The sequence below is a fragment of the Stegodyphus dumicola genome, chromosome 5 (assembly GCF_044657685.1).
Source record: "Stegodyphus dumicola isolate Sdum_Otavi_A_Nest chromosome 5, ASM4465768v1".
Classification (NCBI taxonomy): domain Eukaryota; kingdom Metazoa; phylum Arthropoda; class Arachnida; order Araneae; family Eresidae; genus Stegodyphus; species Stegodyphus dumicola.
Window position 1 is genome coordinate 176,439,842 of NC_140772.1, and position 22,237 is coordinate 176,462,078.

The window sequence follows — 22,237 nt, forward strand, 5'->3', positions numbered from 1 at the left end:
GATGACTTACGGCATTGAATTTCACCACGCCAAATTCCTCTCTGAACCCTCTAGGAGCTGAAAAGTGGTTGCAATTCCACAAGACTTGACCAACACTTTGGTAAAGTCAACCAAGATGTTCGGTATGCATATCTGTCTTCAGTTTCAATATTTTGCAAATAATCAACTGCCAAACATTGTAATTTATGTTAATAATGTGTTTGTACAAATTTCTATTAATAATTTTTCATTAAGTATTAATTATGTTTTATTTTTGTCATTATCCTTGAATTTTGATGAGTGGATATAAAATGTTTAAGCAACAGTAACAAGAAGAGTAGAACTTTATTTTCAAAGACCTATAAATAACAAAATCAAAGCTTGAAACTTGCGTAAATATATAGATATAACATTCAATTAATAAGGTAAAATTATTTTGGTAATAACAATGATGAAAATAGGAAGAATTTTATCAACTTAATAAAGAAGTAATTTTCTGCATTTAGCTTTTTCCCACCAGAAAAAATATTTAAACAATAAAATAATTAGATGAAAATCATATATGACAGAAATAAAAAATGAAACATTAGACTTGAAACAGTATCATTGAATAAAATTTAACTGTACAGTTAAAAATACTTACATTAATACACTATTGTTAAAAATACTTACATAATATAAAATCATGCAAAACTTAAACAACAAATTCATTTTTTTACATACAACCATAAAATTGTTGAAAAGGGCTCTTTGTATTCAGTAAGCACTATGATATCAGAGGTATGCAAAATGTGACAAGTTAGTGCAAACGGTACAAGGCAACTTAAAAAGAACAGAGGAAGGCACATTTTCAGGCATTCTTCTGCAAGTGAAAGTGAAATTGTATGTGCAGTATTGGTTACAAGAAAACATCAGGACACCTTTACATATGGTGCAATGATTAGCGAGCTTGAGAACAGGTGCAGTTTGACGTCTGTCCCCCCAAGTGTTTGAAATTGATAAAAAAGTTGTTTCACAAGCATAGAGGCCTTCCAAAAAACAGGTAAGCTGTAAGAAAGTTTGGTGATGATGGTGGGCCAAAGAACGGTGACTAATTAATAATATATCGGTGACGGGAAAAATGCCCACAGGAAAAATGCTCACAAATATAAAAGCTCACAGAAAAAAAAAGGCGCACACGGAAATATGGCCACATAGAAAAAAGCTCACTTAGAAATATGCTCACACTGAAAAAAAGCTCACATGAAATATGTTCACATGGACAAATGCTCAGATTAACCTTTTCAGGAGCTGTAAATAAAAGCATGAAAACTGTAGTAAAATTTTACACATACTGTAATATTTTATATCACTGCCACTGCACAACATTATTTTTCCTGTAACTGCCAATAATTATTTTTTGTTTTTTTACTCTATTTTTGCATACTTTTGATGTGTATCTATAGAAATTGAATGTAGTTATTTAAGTTCAGAGCCAAAGAAGTTGTAAAATTTCTGCAGAAATTGAAAATTTTAGAAATAAAATTAACATTTTTACGTACTTTGATTTTGCCTCTCAGTTGAACTTTATGAGCAGCATTCGAAAAATCTAAAACCACAAATTCTTGCGAAGGCTTTCATAACGCACTTAATTCATTATTTAATTGTAGCCATCCCAGTATGTGGTTTTTATTTGATGGACTGAAGATTTAGTCCATTGACATTTGTTATTAGCTAATGTAAATACAGGTTGTACTGAAGTAAAAAAAAAAAAAAAAGAAAATATGAAAACTTACATTTGGTAATCGCAAATCCTGTAAGAACCTATGATGAAGTCTATAATAAAATTAAATGTTTTACATAATTTATAAAAAAAAAAAAAAAAAAAAAAACCATTTCTATTTGCTTATTCTTCTAAATGTTTATATTATAAAATGTGCAACTTATATTTATTATTATTATATTTTTTTAACAATTAAAATTGTAATATATATTCCCCCCCCCACTGTATACAGTCAAAAGTCATTAATTCGGACACCCATAATCCGGAATGATCTATAATCCGGATTATCGATTTTTCCGGATTGTAGATCATCAGTTTAAATCTGGTAAGATGGCATGCAGAAATTATAAAATTAAAAATATGAAACCGTAATTTATGAAATAAAGAACAATTATGATCTAAAGGGTATCAAAATTTACAAAAAAAAAAAAAAAAAAAAAAAAAAAAAAAAGCTTGATATTTATTTGTTTACTTTATTAAACATTTCTTTCAATGTAAGTTGTTTAAGTTGCTTCGTTTTTTATGTGATAATACATTCTCTTTAATTCTATAAACAGATATAATTTCTTGTTCAGTTACAAAGTTCCGCTGTTCAAGTCCTATAATTGCTGTGTCGAGAATACCGACTAATTTGTCAATCGAAAATTTTTTGTTTTCAATAACCTGTCACTTTCTTCACTATCGGAAGCGAATTATAATGACGAGGAATTTGATTTAAATCATATCAAATACGGAGTACATCGAGATGAAACACTACATTTAGTAAGGAATTATAAGCCAAATAAAATAAAAACATCTGCCCTGAAGATAAGGATAGTGCTGACAGATCAACTTCCAATTCATTGCACGTACCCACCGCGGCGTTAAAGATAAACAAAGTTTAGATAAACAAACGTTAAAGTTTAGATAAACAAAGGATATGCCTTTATAAATTTTTTTGCAGCAATTCCACTTTTTGTTTAATGGACTTCGAAACATACTTTCGCTTTGTAGATCCTTTACATATTAGTAAATATATATCAGAAATTCTATTTGACATAATTGAAAGTTCAAGCTTACTTTTATAAAATTGCTCTGACAGTCTGCAAAAAATAATAAGCCGAATCCAATTTGAAGATTAAGGAACAATGCAATCTGCAACATTAACTGAATTAGATAATTTTAGCTTAGCTTATACTGTCCGTTATACATTAAACGTGCATTCGTAAACGTATTTTGCGCATGCGCACACGCATATTCGCAGCCATAAAGGTCTTACGCGCATGCGCAGAAAGTTTGTAGCTTTGAGGTCCGAATTAACGACTTTTGACTGTATTATATGAAACCATGCAACCAGTGAGTTCGTCATGAACTAAACCCAGCCCAAACTAACAGCATTCAGCGGTCCTATCTCCTTGACTACTGGTGGGCAATTTCAAGATTAGGTATTCAAGATACGTTCCACATTTAATGTGATATAATACACACATAAACATTACCATAATTTGAGTTTTATAATAAAATTTAGAACAAAAAATACAAATTTTCAGTTTCAGAAAATCATTTGATTACAAGGAACATACTCATTTTTTTTTTTTTTTTTTTTTTTTTTTTTTTGGTAACAGAAATAGATATCCACATATATTTCCATATACAGTTCTGAAAATTTTCACAAAAGTACTTGTACCGCTCTTACAACCAGTAGTTACACTACAAATCAATAAGAACCTTAAACACAATATAATGCCAAGCACATCTAAAATTCAAGGCTCACACAGAGATTTATCAATACTCCAACCTCAAATCTGAAAAAAAAAAAAAAAATAACCCGAGAACTGATGCTCTCTCTGGTCTCTACTTTTCCACTGGTCGACATGGAGTTTCCAGTACTTTCAATTTCCTGAAATAGCTGGAAGGCATATACAGTTACAGTTACATATAAGATGAATATAGTTACACAGGAATTACACAAATTACACTTATACAGAGATCAAGCACAAATGTTATGAAACGGTTGCCAAGTTTTGTGACTTTTAGCAATTTCTTGCCAAAATTTGGTGACAAAAATTAGCTGCCAAACCCTTCACTATCTTGTCATTTTAACCAGATTATTTTAATGTTACATGGACTTACCCCTAGAGCCCACATAAAATTCCTTCCCTTAACAGAATATAACTGAAGAGGCACTCCAAACCAGAAAACCAATGCTATATCATTTCCTCTGCTACCATGACAACCTCTTGATCACACATATAATATGCTTCAGTCCACTTTGTAAAGAAATCAATGAAAACAGGGATGTCTTTGTAGCTATCAGAAGTTCATGGCAGAGGTCCTAGGATGTCAAAGGCTACACATTCAAGAGGCACTTCTACATTGTTAATACTCCAACTTCCCTTAGCTGTGACTCTTTGGCCCTTACTGGCTCTCACAAACATTGCAGGATGGGTAAAACTTTTACACTTCAGCCCTGCATTACTCCAGTAGATGCATTCTCGAACTTTATGCAAAGTCTTCATTATTCCATAGTAGGCTGCAATGTAATTCTTTAAGGATGTCTGGGATCTTAGAAGTATTCTTGGACTGCAATGTAATTCTTTATGGATGTCTGGGATTTTAGAAGTATCAGCTGCCTTGGAATGCCCTTCCATCATCCAATATGAACTTCATTATTCCATATTCTTCATTATTCCTATTATTATGAACTTCATTATTCCACTAGAAGATGCCATATCAGCAGCTTTCTGGGCAGGGTCTTGTAGAGAGAGCATCAGCATTTCCATATGATGATTTTTTTCGATGATGGATAGTGATGTCATTTTCATGCAGTCTCTCAATCCATGTGGTTGGTTGGCCTTCAGGATTTAATAGCCAGGTTAATGATGCATGATCCATGTGGAGGAGGAATTTAATACCATAGAGGTAATGAAGGAAGTACTCACCACTTTAACTATGGCAAGCAAATCTTTTCTGGTGACAAAGTAATTCCTCTGTGGTTTAGATAAGACACTTGCTCCAGTATGCCACAACATGTTCCTGACCATTTATCTCTTGGAATAAAACAGCACCGACACTCTCATTGTTGGTATCAATGTCAAAAACAAATGTTTTGTCAAGCTGCGGATACATCAGGATTGTCACAGATGTTAATGCCTCTTTCAGTTTGCTAAATGCATCCTCACATTCTTTTTGTCTATGAGAACTTTTGCTTACTCTCTGCCAGTTTATATATCTCTACCTGCCAATATCCACTCTTTAAATCAAGCATCAAAAACCACTTGCTTCCAGAAACAGTATCCAGAATGTCATGAATTCTAGGAAGAGGGTAGCTGTCTTTCTTCATGATGTTGTTCAAACAGTGATAGTCTATGTATCTAGTTGAACATCTTTCTTTCTGACCAGGACATGAGACAGACCCGCCAGCTGATGACTTAAAACACTGCTTTCTTGCATGTTTTTTAGACGTTTTATTACATCTTTTTATTTAGCAATTGGTAGATATCTTAGATACTGCTTGATTGGTAGATGATTTCCCCTATCCATTCCGTGCTAAGCCAAATTAGATATATCTATATCAGGTGTGCAGGAGGAAAACATTTTGAAATTCTTGAATGTAACGTTCTGCAGCACTTTTCTCTTCATGGCTTAGTTGTGCATTTTGCAATAATTCCGATGCTAAGCTCTCCAAAGACACAGAGACTGAAGGACTACTGATTCATTTGTCATTTAAGTACATGTTGCAACTGCATACTTGCAAACATAAAACATTTAAAAATCAGGAGATTTTTTTAAGCAATCAGGAGATTTTTCTAAATGTCAAAAACATTTTTTAAATCATAAAAACATATTTTTTCATAATGAATTAACTTTAAATAATTAGTAATTAATATCTGAAAGTTCAATTACTATTTCTTAAATGCAAACAGTACAAAAATGATTACACACAAAAAAAAAAAAAAAAAAAAAAAAAAAAAAAAAAAAAAAACAATTTTATTATTATTAGTATTATTTGCATCTTTTAACAAAAAAATAATACTTTAATCAGTTTTCGTACAAATGCTATGAACTGTGGCAGATTTTGCTTTTATTAAGAAAGAAACTTCATAATTTTGTTCATAGTAATTGCTACATTGGGCTGCTTTTGCTAATCATAGTTTTTCTAATGTGTTAATTGCTAATATTAGATCTAAATTTGGTCCTTGTTTTTGCAACAATACTGAAAATCCTTTCGCACTCTGGTTTTATAACTTTATCCAAGTTTTCTAATTTTAAACTGCAACTGCAATTTCTCAATTGCAATATCCTCATCTTTCCTGACTAAATGAAGTAAAACTGCAAATCTATTCAAAAAATATTTTAGATTAGAAAAAGACACATTTGGTAGAGCAGTAACATCTGCAACTTATGCATATAAAATCACTTCGTTGTTGATTGAAATTCATATATTATGTAATCACATACTCGGCAGAAGTATCTTCTAATGTGGAATAAAACTTATTTTTGTCTTTCTCTGAAAATTCTTCCACTACTTTGTTAGTTGCAGCCCCTATTACCAAATCTTCATCTTTCTTCTGATTTCCTATTTCACCATAAATCACATCATATACAGAATTAAAATACAAAACAAAGATTGGTTTTACAAACTTAAATATAATATCTTTAAACAGATCATAAGTGATTGATCGCAAAATATAAATTAATGGAATTCTGCTTTGCAGAAGTATTAAGAACATCAAATGATAGCAAACTGAATTGTATGAAAAAGGAAAAGGCTTTTTTAAAAATCCAATGACAAAAACCTAAATATTCATTCTTCATAAGATAAACTTACAATAATCGAAAAAAGCCTCCCTTGTTGAGCAATTTTTTTTTTAAATTTTTTATTTTGAGAGAATTTTGTATCAGCTTTACACTTATATTTCACAGTATCATTTTAAGAACTGCCAATTAAATTGCTCTGGTGCAGAAATTACTTTATTTTTCTCAAACCTACTTTTAACAGTGGAAGTAGGAGCTACATCTTCATTACTTCAAGTATTTTATAACTTTTGATAGAGCCTTTTATCTTAACTTTAGAAGCATTTACTTCTTCAAAAAATGCAAGAAGTGGGCTCCATTGGTCAAGGACTGTAGATAAATATTTCTTTAAAGACAGCAAATGTATACATACATGTTTGAAAATTTTTCTTATTTCAGTAAGACGCAGCTGTTTCAGTTGTTGCAATTTTTCCTTCTTTTTAGAACTCCTTCTCAGATAATAATAAATATCAACAATGTATTCATCCACAATTATTGGTAAAGAAGGTGTCCCCTTTTCAGCTGCTAAATTTAAGAGGTGCTAGGTGCACTTCATAATTTTCAAAATAATTAGCTGTGCTTGAAGCCTGTCAAATGTCCAGTGCAGGATTTACATATAAGCTACACAAGCTATAGCTTAGCCCCCCCCCAAATTAAAATATGGTATAAATATAGTATAACAGACTTATAAAGGGCTCCATATCTCACACAGCTTAGGGCCTTATCAAGTCTAAATCCGGCCCTGCAAATGTCCCTCTAAGGTGGGGTCAGGAAGTAAATTACACTCAATTTCTCAAGACACTAGATTAAAAAAAGAAACAACTAGATACAGTTTTGAATTGGTATTATAGCTTTCATCCAAAAAAAGGCAGAATGGAACTGCTTTAATGCATTCAATAACTGAAGATTTATTTTTCATACCCATTTCTTTAATAATTGCAGTCATTTCGGCTCTTGCATTTCTTAGCAATTTCGCCATCAGGAAACATTCTCCTAAATAAAGCTGCAGCTTCATCCAATGCATTCAGTGGCAAGTTGTGCTTCAGTAAAAAGGCAGAAAACGGGCATTAATAACTTTTTGGTTCTTTGTTTGAACAGAAAAATTAAATTTTTCCTTTTTTTAAAAAATAGAAATCATGTTGTCTTTGTGTACGCACATGTTTGAGAACACCGGCTCTTCCAAAACTGAAAAATCGCAATGACAAACGGTACACATTGCAAATGTATTATATTATTTTTGGGAAATAATAGAAGGAAAGTCAGCTGCGTACAATTTTTGAAAAGTGCAAGAGTATTTTACCTTTTTTGCAGATATAACTAAAACAAAAGATAGTAATTTCGTAAACTATTTCTTGAAAGCACATGCACTCACACCGCTCAACAATAAAAAGAACAAAATAACAACCTCAATCTTGCTTTGTGCTCTGGCTAATATATGCTAGATGACACACAGTGGCATTCAATGCTCACTGGAGAACTTGAGCGCTATGTTTTTGGCCATGTGCTCACACTCACAAAAGTGCAACATAATTTCTCACTGATGAAATTAGTTTTTCAATCAGTGAATAAATGTTTTTGTTTTATATGTAATCCAGAGAAAAACCAAGTGCTTTCAGACACCCAAATTCACTTTTTTTTTAGGTGCAAATAGTGAAATATTAAGCTACATAAAAATCGTGAAAATTTTTAAGAATAACAGAAAGTCGGAAGAAATATGTTATAAATGTAACTAAATTAACTAAGCTAAAATTGTAACTAAAATTATTTGAAAGTAGGAATGATGAGACTTTTTTCCATTCATGACCAATGTAAAAAGGTAGGAATGAGGTGCTTTTTTTCGCACTCTGGCATAATGGAAGGGAAAGGAAAATGGGTCGCATATTCCAGACATCTGCGGTTCAATTCCCAGCGAAGGCGATTGCTAATTTTTCTTCTTTCCTTCTTCAAAAAAAAAACTAATGGCTCTACAGTGGAGCCCAAACTAAAAGGGTTGAGGATGATGATTCTCCTCAACCAGTATTTGGCGATTCGGTCCCCAAAAACCCCAGTCGCCCTTTAAAAGGGGGATTTTATAAGGTATTTCTCTTGCCTTCTTGACATGCGTTCGTGGTGTGGTGGTCTGCACGCTGGGCATGTATTCTTACAGGTCCGCAGTTTGATTACCGGCGAAGGCGGTTGCTAATTTTTCATCTTTCCTGCTTCCAAAAAAACCTAATGTCTCTACAAGTTAATATTCAAAATTTGCTTAAATAGAAAAACTGTTATTAATTCTTCAGGTAAACAGAGTCAGGATAACTAATTATAAGAATTAGAAAAAATAAGTAAGGTACCTGATTTAAGTACAGAAAAGATTATCATATTCAATACATGATAATATTTCCTGCACTTAAATCAGGTCCCTTTTTTATTTTTCTGATTATAATATATTGAGATATCACATTAATGAAATTTATTTTATTTTGGAAAAGATTCTACAATTATATCAAAACCCTTTTCAATTACAACAATATTTTTATATATATATATATATATAAAACCTACCTTAGCACTTCCTTCTTCAATGCTTATTAAGATGCTGTAAATCATAGCATTTTTTATATAAAATTGTCAATATATTATAACTATTATTTCAGGAATAGAACACTTACAACTGAAAAATTAGATATGGAATATGAAACAAAAATAAATACACAATTTTTCAATATTTTATAGTACAAAGAATAAAATTTACTCTAACTGCAGTACGATGAAATTTTAGGAACATTTCATAATGCTTACAAAATAAAACTCCAAGTGGAAATGTAGTGTAAAATAGTATTATTGAATGTATAAATTTCCTTTCCCCCCCCCAAAAAAAAACTAGCCTGTTAGGAAATAAAAATATATAAATAAGCATATAAATACAGGGCCAAAGCCATTACCAAAGTAACCACAGCAGCCACACCGTGTGGCAGGAATTAAAGGCAGCAAAATACTTAGAATTAAGGAGTTACTGGGCAGCAGAAATTGGGAACCACTGTGTGGTAAAACTCCTAGTGACAACCCTATTATATATGTATGCATATATAATGTGTGTGTGTGTCAGAGTATCCAACACATAAATCAAAATGTTTTTAAATTTATAAGCTGTTTAAAAAGTATGTATATTATAAGAATTTTTTGAAGGTAAAACAGCATAGCAGTTTTAATCTTATTGCACAAAACAAATCGAAAGTTTTCATGAACTTCTGTCAAAAAAATTCTTCAAATCCATGCAATTTTGCAAATAATTATTTATATTTGTACATGTTCATAATTTCACACAATAATGTTATAGTTAAATGCAGTTTTGAAGGAAAAAAAAGAGCGATTTCTGTCTTCCTATGATGGAAGCTAACTAATGTACATTTGTAAGTTAGAAATAAAGTATTTCACAAAAAATTTATAAGATAATACATTACTCATTAAACAGTATAAGTATTCGAAAAATAAAGGCAAACGGATATCACATTTCCACAAAGATAAAATTTATCTGCGTTTTTAGCCCAAAGGGCATTAGCCCAGAATGGCTATTAATTTTGTTTTGGCATTTTGCGTCGAAAACTGTATATGTGCATTTCACTTTTCAAATTGTTGCCACCAAATATTATCGCCCTGTGTTAAATTTAAACAAATTAAATAATGAAGAATCTGCATAAATAAATTTATATTTCTCACATTGTGATAAACAACAGTACCTAGTCATCAAATTTTGCATAATGTAATCCTCCACCAATATGGGCATCTGAAAGCTCTAATCTGGAATTTGTTTTATTATCGATTTCATATTTTGTAATATTTTAACGAATTTTTGATTAACAAACTCGACAATTTCAAAGCGAACAAAAGGCAACACTGTACAGGGGGGAATTTATCTGCAGCACACGAGACTGAGTATCGTAAATTCTAAACATATGCTCATTTTAAAATTATTTTGCGATATTGTTATTGAATTGAATTTGATGATTTAAGCACAAAGAACATGATATTTAATAAATAAAGGTAACACACAAATGTTAAAAAAAAAGGCCCCTTTGGGCATAATGTAAAATCTGAAAGCTTTCGGATATTTTTTTTTAAATTTTTCTGTTGTAATTTGTAATATTTGTACAGTACAAAGTCTTTAATCCAGACTCGTCAGGACTTCGGCGATTCCGGATTATAGATCATTAATTTAAATCTGGTAAGATGGCATGCAGAAATTATAAAATTAAAAATATGAAACTGTAATTGATGAAATAAAGAGCAATTATGATCTAAAGGATAACAAAATTTTAAAAAAAAGCTTAATATTTATTTGCTTACTTTATTAAGCATTTCTTTCAATGTAAGTTGTTTAAGTTGCTTTGTTTTATGTGCTTATACTTTCTCTTTAATTCTATAAACAGACTTAATTTCTTGTTCAGTTACAAAGTTCCGCTGTTCAAGTCCTGTAATTGCTGTGCCGAGAATACTGACTAACTTATAAATCGAAATTTTTTCGTTTTCACTAACCTCTCTGTCACTTTCTTCATGCCTTTATCCATTTTTTGCAGCAATTCCACTTTTTGTTTGATGGACATCGAAACATGCTTTCGCTTTGTACATCCTTTGGCAGCTCCAGAAACGGAAACTCTTTTTGACATAATCGAAAGTTCAAGCTTACTTTTTATAAAATTGTTCTAACAGTCTGCAAAAAATAATAAGCTGGATCCAATTAGAAGATTAAGGAACAGCAAAATCTGCCTCATTCACTGAAATAGATAATTAGATATTTTAGCCTAGGTTATACCATCCGTTATACATTAAACGCGCATGCGTAAACGTATTATGCACATGCGTAAACGCAACGCAAGCACAGAAAGTTTGTAGCTTTGAGGTCCGGATTAAAGACTTTGCATAGTATTTCCTTTTTTCCTTTCATTGGTTTTCATTATTTCTGAATAGCTCTCATATTGTTTGCTTTTTACAATAGCTTTTCACATTAGCAATTTTGTGATAATTCATTATCCCGAAATTGAACATAATATTTTAGTTTATTAGATTACGTTTTGATTTTAATAAATATATATGCAGCGTAAAGTCAAAAATCAAGACTACTAGCAAAAAAAAAAACTCTCATTTTTTAAAACTTAATTAAAAGTCTAAATGAAAAATATAATGCTGGAGAAAAAGCAGGCGTGCCTTAAAATCTATTTTTGATTCAACTGAGATTCCTTTTTCAAACACCTCCTGGTTAGATAATCAGTGTAGCCAATGGCAATACATTTAACTGGCATTAGACACAACCATACTGTCAGCCCTTGAATGGTTGTGCAAAGGTTAGCATTTCTCTATGTGATCTAAATAATAATTAAAGCCCCAAGCCATTTATTTGGAGTGGGATACTGCTCGTGCTGATGTCCTTTCGTTCAAAACAGAGGGGAAGGGCAAAGAATTCAGTTAACAGATCAAACTGTACTCTTCCCATTTAACAAAACAAATAGCACTTAATTGTTATTAATCCTATCAAAATGAGAGTTTTAGTAAATAACAGCTTATCTATTTTACTCATTACCTGAAAATCTACATCCACCAATCAACCAATGCTTATCGGAATATTGCATCCAATGCAGTATAAAGTAGTTTTTTTAAAAAACTAGTGCTGCATAAGATGATCAAAGAATTCTAGAAATATTTTAACATAAAATCTGAACTGTGGGATATGATCATGACAGCGTGCATCTGCAGATATTTTTTTTTATTTCTTGGCATAATTTACAGCACCTACTAAATTTCACGATCATGATGAGAGCCACAAATCTGAAGGTTTTCGAATGTTGCAAGAAAAAGCAAAATTTTCTAATTCATGGAATATGCGAAGAAATACTAAATAAAGATAATACAACTGAAGATGTCTTATACTACACCACTAAAGTATATGTTATTTACACTGAAGTCTTACACTATGATGAAAATGCCTCAGTTATCAATAAATTAATGGAATCTGTAGTATGGATTAAATCTGAAATATACCACCATTTTGGCTTTGATTTGTGTTTTAATTTCACATGGTGGTGAATCAAATTTTTTTTAACGTGAAATATCTTTCTCAAAGAAATATTAATAAAGAATATTTTAAATGTATTTAAATTTTATTTATTTATAATTTCTACACATTATCTAGTTGAACTTAAATCAATGATCTAAAATGAGAAAACTTCCAAAATTCAGACTCAAAATCAGATTTTGTGGTGTGTATATATACTGAATGAACTAAAATTCATTGAAATCAGAAACAAGTTTTTCTAATACTTGCGCAATAGCTGCAAAGTAAGATAATAATAATTTATTTACTAAAGAAATGTTGATTATATTATCTCTTAATATAAATTTTGAATGAACTAAAATTCATTCAAATCGAATAGGATATACTATAATTGATATTTCTTTAGTAAATAAATTATTACATATACATATATAACATATATGCAAGGTGTCTCAGTGCCAGAATTGCAAATTTGTAAGGGATTTAGAGGGTATCCAGACAACTAGGAATAGTAATGTAGGGTCAGAAATGCTTTCTCATGCACCAGATCTCATATAGGTCTGTGTGTTTATGCATTTGGTAAATGGTACCACTTAAACATTACATTTTACCAATACTGGATTATGCATAATGGTCCAGTGCATTGGACTACTGAATCGATGATTCTTTTACGCCTTGATTACTTCTACTGGGAACATGAAAACACTGGCCTACGATATCCCAGCTGACAACGCATAGGAACTGGTCATGTATTGCAGTAGTTGCTTAGAGGAGTCTAAAACACGCCCAGAAACTTTCAGAATACTTGGAATTCTATATGCCAGAGATTTGAAGCCTGCATTATAGCTCACAAAGGAGACTTTAGCCACTTTCTATGACCTGTGTTACTTTTGTGAATTAAAATATATTATTAAAACGCATATTCACTTTGGTGATATACACATGCAATTTCCATGCACATTTCATTTCTGACCCCACACTGCTACGTCACACTGAGTTGTCGGGGTGCACTCTACCTCTCCTACAAATTTAGAACTCCTGTATATTGTGGTGGTTAGAAATGAATTACTTAGGGATTACATTTTTTAAGGAAGAATATGAACAGTACAGGGGGAAAAAGGAAACTCATAGCCACTGAAAGCTTTATCTTAAAAAAAAAAAAAAAAAAAAACTTTAAGAGACATTTTCAGCGTTATTTCGAAAGATAAATGACATATATGTACAGCTTCATTATAGCTTCTAATTTTGACAAGACATGACTTCTGTTAAATAATTAACATAGTCAAATTTGGTTTTAGGCATTTAAATAATATCAAGAAGAAGCATGAAAGTATAAAAAAATTATTACCAATCCTTACCTTCATAAGTAATTAACCAGCATAATATTTTTATACAAGCTACATTAGAGTTAATTAGCAATGTTGCTTATCATGATTTAGTAGTATTTTTACTTGTTGAGACATTTACCGCAGATGCCAATATATAAATACATAAATATACAAGTTCCTTGTGCATCTGGTTATCTCTTTTTCCACTGTAGGGCAAAAACTTTAAAACTTGGCAGATGTTGAAAAATACTACTTCGATTTTCACTTTTTTTTCCCCCTTTCCATTTTAGTATTGCACCCTGGAGAAAAAAAAAAAAAAAAAAGGGGACAGAGATTTTTAAGGTCAAAATGAAATACTTCACATACAATCATTTATATTTATTTTATATATATTAAAATATGAGTATACTAATGTAAACATTTTCCAGCATGTGAAATAACAAATAAAAAATCATATAAAATTATAGCATATTATATAAATTATAAAAACAAAACCCATATAATGATGCATTTAATTGTAAAGTTTTGTATTTAAATTTTTAAAAATGCAATTAAAGTTTATTTATCGATATAGCACATATACATACATCAACTTAATAAAAAATAAACCTGAATACATTCCATTAACCATAAGCAAAGATGAAAACCCTGCTGACAAACAAAACTTTTTTAACTTTTTATTTCAATTATTCAATAAAAATACCAACATAATGTTAATAATGTACACAGTAAAATTACTGTTCTGAATCTAAAATTAGGTATATGAATATCAGCTTCAAGATCATGCACTGGCAAGTTATTAGCTGATATATGAATCGAGCATACACCTTGCTTCCATAACAGAATTTGAGGTTCAAAGAAAAATTTAATTAAATTTTAACTTTTTTCCAAAAATTATTAAATACTAATTTTAAAAAATTAACATAAATACAGGGATTAATTCAAAAAACGTATCTTAGAGATACAAACAAGTAGCAACAGACAAGTAAAGATTGAGAGGAAAGAACAGCACTAAAAAATTATGCTTATGTGTTTCTATTCAGGAATATGTATTTTCATATATATATATATATATATATATATTACAATTGGAAAATCTTTTTACTTCCAGCACAAGTCACATCAAATATAATTCTTAAGCATGTCATTATTTCACTTACTCTGAGCTAGTAAGAAATATGCACACATGCACACAATCTTTCTGCTTTTCAAAGAACATTGTATACTTTTTAATGCAAAATTAGTACAGAAAATGCTCATCTCTTCAAGCAGCCAACACACACATATATATATATAATACACACACACATACCTTTAGAAATATTTTTTATATTTTCATGTACACACATATGCATCTTGAAATAAGTTCAGGCAAGACAGTATACATTTTGAAGTTTGAGCAAATATCTGCATATATTTATTTAAAAAATGGTTCTGAAATTTTTTATTTCAGGATTTTTTTTGTTGACTGCTTTTTATTTTTACTTAAATCATTTTTATGTCAAAAAGTAAAAACATGTTTCCTCTTCTTGATAATGTGTTAATTATAATGAATGTTAGATTTATCAAGTAAGGTGGATTCTCAATTGTTTGAGCCGCTGTAGAATGAAATTTAGTCCAATTCAGCACTGATGAGTAACCTATAAGCTTCGACATTAACCCACACTTAACATTTTCAATAAGTAAACAATCATGAAAGGATGTTTTAAGGAATATTTAGGCTTCATGAACAGCTAAATAGTAAAAACTCTGTTATGCAATATTTAATTAAACCAATAAAAATTTACAGTTTCAAATATTGCAATAAATTTACCACAATTGAGTATCAGAATTGTTTAACAAAATTATACTTATTATTTCATATTCATGATGTGCTTTCTTATAATCAAAACTTTTCTTATCAAGCAAATGCACACATTTGTTTAATAACTGTATTATCTTTCTGTTTAAAGAGAAAAAATAAATATTTTCCCTACAAGTAGCTTTACAGCAATATCATTGATGGTGAATGGTCATTTTCATTTTTTTACATTTAATATATATTTTCATAAATTATGCTTTATTAGTTATACTCTCTTTCCTGAAATTAATTGATGTGCTAATTGGTTATGGTTCTTTTCATTTTATGAACTTGTAACAGCCATAAAAAAATTCACAAGCAAGAATGCCATCAATAAAACGTAAATTCTTATGCTGTAGTATACTAAAGAATGTAATCTGTAAACCAGAAGTCTGTACGAAAGGAAAGGAGGGAACCACTGCATTCCAAACGAAGAATAAAACTTATGAGCACAAAAACCTTTATCCAGCCGATAAAGACGTAAGTTTTATTCACAACCAATACCTCAGAATAAATATGCATGTGAAAAACTGGGTGAAATCACACAAAAATTATAATTATTTTACATAACAGAATGAGTTTCATTTTTTCAAGAAAGCTAACTAATAAACAAAACAAATATTTAAAAAAGGCAAATATATTTTACATGTTCAGAGATAAATACAATTCCAGTTTTATTTCATTTCTTCTTTATAAAGATAAATCTATATACGTATAATTTAAAACAAACCATGGAAAGTAACTAAATAAATTTGAAATTACAATGTAAACCAATTCTTAATTCGTGATACCAAAATTATGATCTATGGAATCTTTTCCCAAGGATATGAGTTAATCTGTGCACTTTTAAGTTTCCTTTTTGATTGAATGATTTATGACAAATATCACACACAAAAGGTCTATCCTGGGTATGGCATAACATATGTCGTCTCAAGTACCAAGAACTGACATAAGACACATATGGACATAAATGGCATTTGAAACAGCGACTTGACCTCCGGATTGAATGACATCCTGAAAATATTAAAAGAACTATAAATGTACTGAAAAATAGATAAAGCATACATAATTACACAACATTTGCTTATTTAGGTAAATTTTAATAAACTACTGAAATAAAATACATTTTAAATACTGAAAGTTACTGTAAATTTAATTAGCAACAAAAAGGAAATAAAATCCTATTAAGTATGGGATTTTATTTACAGAAATTTATGTGATTAATTTGTTGTGTATACAAAAATATAAATGATATTTGAAACACAATAAATGTCCAATATTTATTTATAATTTTTTTTAATTAACGACAATTTCACATGCATAAGATTTAAAAACAAATTTTAACGAAACATTAGAACTCAAAATAAGTGTATGCAATGGCTTTAGGTATATAAAAAGAAGAAATATAAAACAATTCTATAGCCCAGTACCAAATACTGCAAAACATCCAGTCAAAAAAGAAATAATACAATTAACTCTTAATTTTTTGTTTTCAATGGCGATGAATAAAATTTTCTTCTTTTTCCAAAGCTGTTACAAATTTTGTTATTTTTCTAATATTAAGGTAACCAACTACCAAAATTAGACCTTTTGTCATAGTAAATATGAAGTGATATTTGTATTTTTTCTGGTACTGTCTCCATTAGTAATTATACATTATTCAAACTTTAAAAACCAAGCTCTCTGTAAAAATGTAAGGATCTGATGTTAAATATTAAACTGTGAAACTTTAGTACACATTACTACAATTTTATATGCTTTTCCATTAAGGCTACAAAATCATTTCAAATGACATTATTATCAGTTCTTTAGAAAGAAGCTAACTTCCAGATCTTTAATATACTGATGGTAAGAATGTTTTTTTTTTTTTTTTTTTTACCACTGAAATGACAGTCTGACAACAGTTGCTTTGAATTCACAGATTTATGATGCTACTGGTACATTTACTGAATTTACTCCACAATAAGACTTCTTTTACATTTTAGGATAAATTTTAAGAAATGAAAATGTAGATAAATATTTGTTGATAGCCTTATTATGATAAAAATTCATTTGTTTCTGATTAGAATGAAATTCAAGCTACCTAATTAAATACAATATTTTACTATGGCACAGAAAGGAAAATTAGGAAGAAAAAAAAATAATGATATATTATTACCTATTTGTTATACTAGTAACCAGTATAGCAAAATGCAGTGGAGTAAAATCATTCAACTAAAGATGTTATTAAAATTATTACTTATTAGGAGCAGTTATGCAGTTTATGAATATATCTATATGGTAATTGTCTGAGTAGTTCATTTAGGATTTAAACAGTGGGATTACTTGACGTAACATGATAATCAAATTCCTTCCTTTCATTCTGCAATTGCAAAATACCTAATCATAAAAGCCTAACAAATTTTACAACAAAAATATAGGGGGAAAAAAAAAAAAGACTTATTTTCAAAAAAATACAATATTTATTCACAGATCTGTTAATTGCTCCTCACCTATTACGAATGAAATACTGATATATGATTGGCCGAATTTTTAATCTGCTTTGATTAAATGGAAATCTCAGATTTTATACCATTAACTTACACAAGAAAACAGAAAATATTGTTATTCATAAAATAAAATATAATTTTACCACATTAAAAGATTAAAAGCAAATATTAAATGACAATAGAAAAATCACCAGAATTAATAGAAAGTTATATGAAACATTTAACCCTTTGCACTCGAGCGGTGCCTCTCAGGCACCACTGCATGTGATGCAATAACTGGAGCAGTGCCTGACAGGCACCATTCGAATTGATGTGTTTATTTGTGTTTGACCTAAGGAATATCGCTTGAGAGATCTACTTGGCCTTTTGTAGATCATATTACGAGGTGTCTGAATAGCTATAAGGATGTCTTATCTCAAATAAAGGTTGTCTTTGCAATGTTTATGTGATTAAATGTCTTATCTCAAAAATACTCGCAACCGTGGGTAGGACTCTGTCTTCGACATCATATCGAACTCAACCTTCTTGCCGATCGCAGTATTTCTTTCAAAGATACTGAGCCCAATAAGTATAGAACACGATGAAGAGGTTACTTCTAATGAATATGAGTTTAATTTTTTGGCAAAAACGAACGAAATTACATCACTACATAGACAGCTTGCCCATGAGAACGAAGACGAAGTGATAAAGATAGTTACAACGTTAGAGGAGCAAGAAGACAAAAAATCCGAATAATCGATAGTGAATCTGGAAGCCAAAGTGATTGTACAGAAGACACTGAACGTTCAGAATGGACAGTGTGCACAGAAAAGCGCCTCGAGCACAAAGGGTTAAGCATACATATATACTCATCGCCAAAATTTTACAAAAAATTGTCACTAATCAAAGGGGCCCCCCATTTCTACACTACAGCCACATAATTTTCATTCCATAAAAATGACAGCATCTGCTTTTAAATTTCTTACTTGAATCTAAATTTTTATACAAATATAAAGTGACCACACGTCCCAATTTTAGCAGGACAATCCCACTTTTTGGAGGACTGTCCCGCGTCCTGCCGATTTTTTAAAATGTTCCACTTTTTAGAAAACATCTGCATTTCTTATTTTATTAATTATTAATTATGATAGTGAATATAAAGAAATTTAAAAAAACACATAAAATGCATGCAGAGTAAACTAAATTAGGCAATGTAACGAGTTAGGTGGTATTCGATCATTGTCGTTACGTCTCGTCAAGGAATATGTATTGTTAACGGAGGAACAGCTAGCATTAGCTGAAGGGCTATTTGCTTTCCATACCATAAACCACAATCAAAGTTTCAGATAAATTGACTGTATGTCGCAAATGATTAAAACATTGTACGATAAAAAATTTGCATATGCAAGAACAAAAACAGAAGCAATTATTTGTAATACTTTTTCACCATATTCATTTTCACAATTGCAGAAAGAATTAGATAAATGCACATTTATATCCATATATTATGATGCTTCCAACAACAAAGATTTAAAATTATTTCCCACAATTGTCAGACTTTTTGATCCAGAAACCAAAATTAAAATTAAAATATTAGATTTTGTTTCACTGCCGGATGAAACTTTTTTTTTCTTTTTCCAATGGCAGATTGTGAACAGTTGCAGTTTTGTAACAGAGTCCATTAATCTATACTAATGCCAGATGTAGCGGTTTCTTTATTATGGAGACACCTAAGAGGTGGACCACCATTGCCTCCTACAAAGGAACAGACAGTTACTACCATGCCTTCTCCGGAGTTTGAACCCAGGCCCTTCGGTATCGTAGACAGGCTCCCCTAACCACTATATTACCTCAGCAGCTGCCGGCTGAAACTTCAGAAATAATTTTTGATTCAATAAGTACTATTTTAAAAAAGAATAATTTGAACAAGAAAATTATTGCCTATTGTGATGCAATAATTTTATTGTTGATGCTAACACAAATTTTGCTGGAAAAGCTCTAGGCATCAATAACATTTTTACGAAACTTAAACAAATGTTTGAACCAAAAAATTAGTCGAGTAGGTTGTGCATCGCACATTCTACACAACACTATTCAAACAGCATCTGACTTACTTCCAGTAGATGTTGAAAATATTATTGCAAAAATATATTCGTATTTTTATACATATATACTGTGCATGTCGAAAGTTTGAAGGATTTTTGTGAAAGCGCAGAAATCGAATATAAAAGAATTATTGGTTACAGCAAAACACGATGGCTAGCTCTTTTACCAGCTGTAGAAAATATTTTTTTAAATATATGAACCATTAAAATCATACTTTTTATCACAAGATAAATGTCCAAGAATATTACAGCTGTTTTTTGAAAATAATGCATCACAAATTTGTGTTCAGTTTCATCCACACCAAGCTACATTATTTCCCAATGCTGTGAATTGAAGGGGACAAAATTTCAATTACAGAAGTGTCATTGCGAGAGAGAATTGATAACGATTATGTTCTTTTAGTTATTTGAAAGGTACAATCAACATCAAATTCTTCGATATAAAAATTACATTTTGCTATACATATTTTGTCTCCGATTTTTTAGAACAATAGTAACTTATTTTTATATATAAGACAACATAAATAATAATTCTATAATTATGTCAATAAATATATGTATATATATGCAGATTTCTTGAACAGATGCTAGATACTACCAAACTTTTCTCATTTTAAAAAAGTGAAATTTTTACTAAGCCAATACTGAGAAATATTACAAAGTAAAAACGGTCTCACTGCTACCCACAATACATTTTTCTTTCAAGTAAATGCATGAGATCTAAATTCAGTTTTAATAATGAGAAAATAAAATGGCACTTTTCCTTCATAACCAATATTTGAATATTATTCCGTTTCATTTATAAGAAAGCAGCGAAAATACCAGATGTTAGATTTAACATTTGAAAGTTTCACGAATGATAAATTATGGAGAAAACGGAATAACCCCAAATGTAAGTATTAAATGGAAATATTAATTATATATGATTATTTATATGTTAAATATTAAATTAGCAAGAGGATAACACAAGCAATAAGCACGGAAAATTTTGATTTAATTTTCTTTAAGGAATAACTAAGTTCACAATAGAAAACATTCATTTCCCGACACATACTACAGATTTCTATCGACTTTGCAAAACGTTTCAACCTGCATTTGTTTTCCAGCTAAAACGGAATAAATACTAGCACCACAATTTCACTTCATACTCTTTTTTATTATTATTTTGAGCAAATTATGGGATGTATACACCTGATAATAAACTACCTGAAACATTTCTATTCACATCCCTAAACACTAAAAATATATATGTATTCCCATATTAAAGATCAATTTCAGAAATTCATCCATGAATAGCCAATTTTTATTGAAAAACAGTTCCTGTCTAAAAAAGAAACTGCTCAATACTCTGATTTCAAAATTGATCTACAGAAATAATAAAAAGCAATACGGTTATCTAAATACACAAGCCATAGCGTTGTTTTACCGAGTTTAGTTGGCCATGGTCACGGAATATAATCAAGGAAGTGAAACTGCCTAGTAGAAAAACGGTCCTAAAATGTCGCGTTCACTAGATGGCGCTGTTGTTCCATCTTAGTAGTTCCAAATGTAAACATTTATTGAGTAGCCAGGCGGCGAAGCTTACTACCGGAAACCACAAGTTGAAGTTAAACCTGGTATGAAACACAAGCCTCAAGAGCTCAGATTATTGATTAAAGAGAGAAATGCTGCAAGACGAGCGTATCAACGCACCAGACACCGTGATGATAAAAGGAACTTCAACCGCCTGTGCGAAGCGGTCAAGTTTCTTACAAATAAACTCTCACAAGATCGCTGGACTTTCCTTATGGAAAGCAGTGAAGAGGTACAAAAAATGCTATAACGCCATTCCGCCCCTTCACGGCCCTCAACGGATCCATTACACCGGAACTGAGAAAGCAGAACTTTTAGCTCAGCATCTGGAATCTCAGTTCTGCATTAACAACATTTCAGACTCACACACTAACAGCTTATT

The 22,237-nt window shown here is 30.5% G+C and overlaps 1 protein-coding gene across 6 annotated transcripts in view; it reads right to left on the reverse strand.

Annotated features, from left to right (window-relative positions):
* Positions 1-21,851, reverse strand: part of LOC118198729 (uncharacterized) — a 46,168-nt gene extending 24,317 nt beyond the window's left edge. The window contains exons 1-5 of one of the 6 annotated variants that reach the window (XM_085817416.1): positions 21,710-21,851; positions 16,502-16,724; positions 13,901-14,169; positions 9,059-9,092; positions 7,439-7,557 (exon numbers count right to left, since the gene is read on the reverse strand). In XM_085817416.1, the coding sequence (XP_085673542.1) occupies positions 7,439-7,541 (103 nt within the window). In that variant the 5' untranslated portion in view covers positions 7,542-7,557; positions 9,059-9,092; positions 13,901-14,169; positions 16,502-16,724; positions 21,710-21,851. The other 5 variants (XM_085817413.1, XM_085817414.1, XM_085817418.1 and 2 more) reach the window with 5 other exon arrangements.
* Between the last annotated feature and the right edge of the window lie 386 nt (positions 21,852-22,237).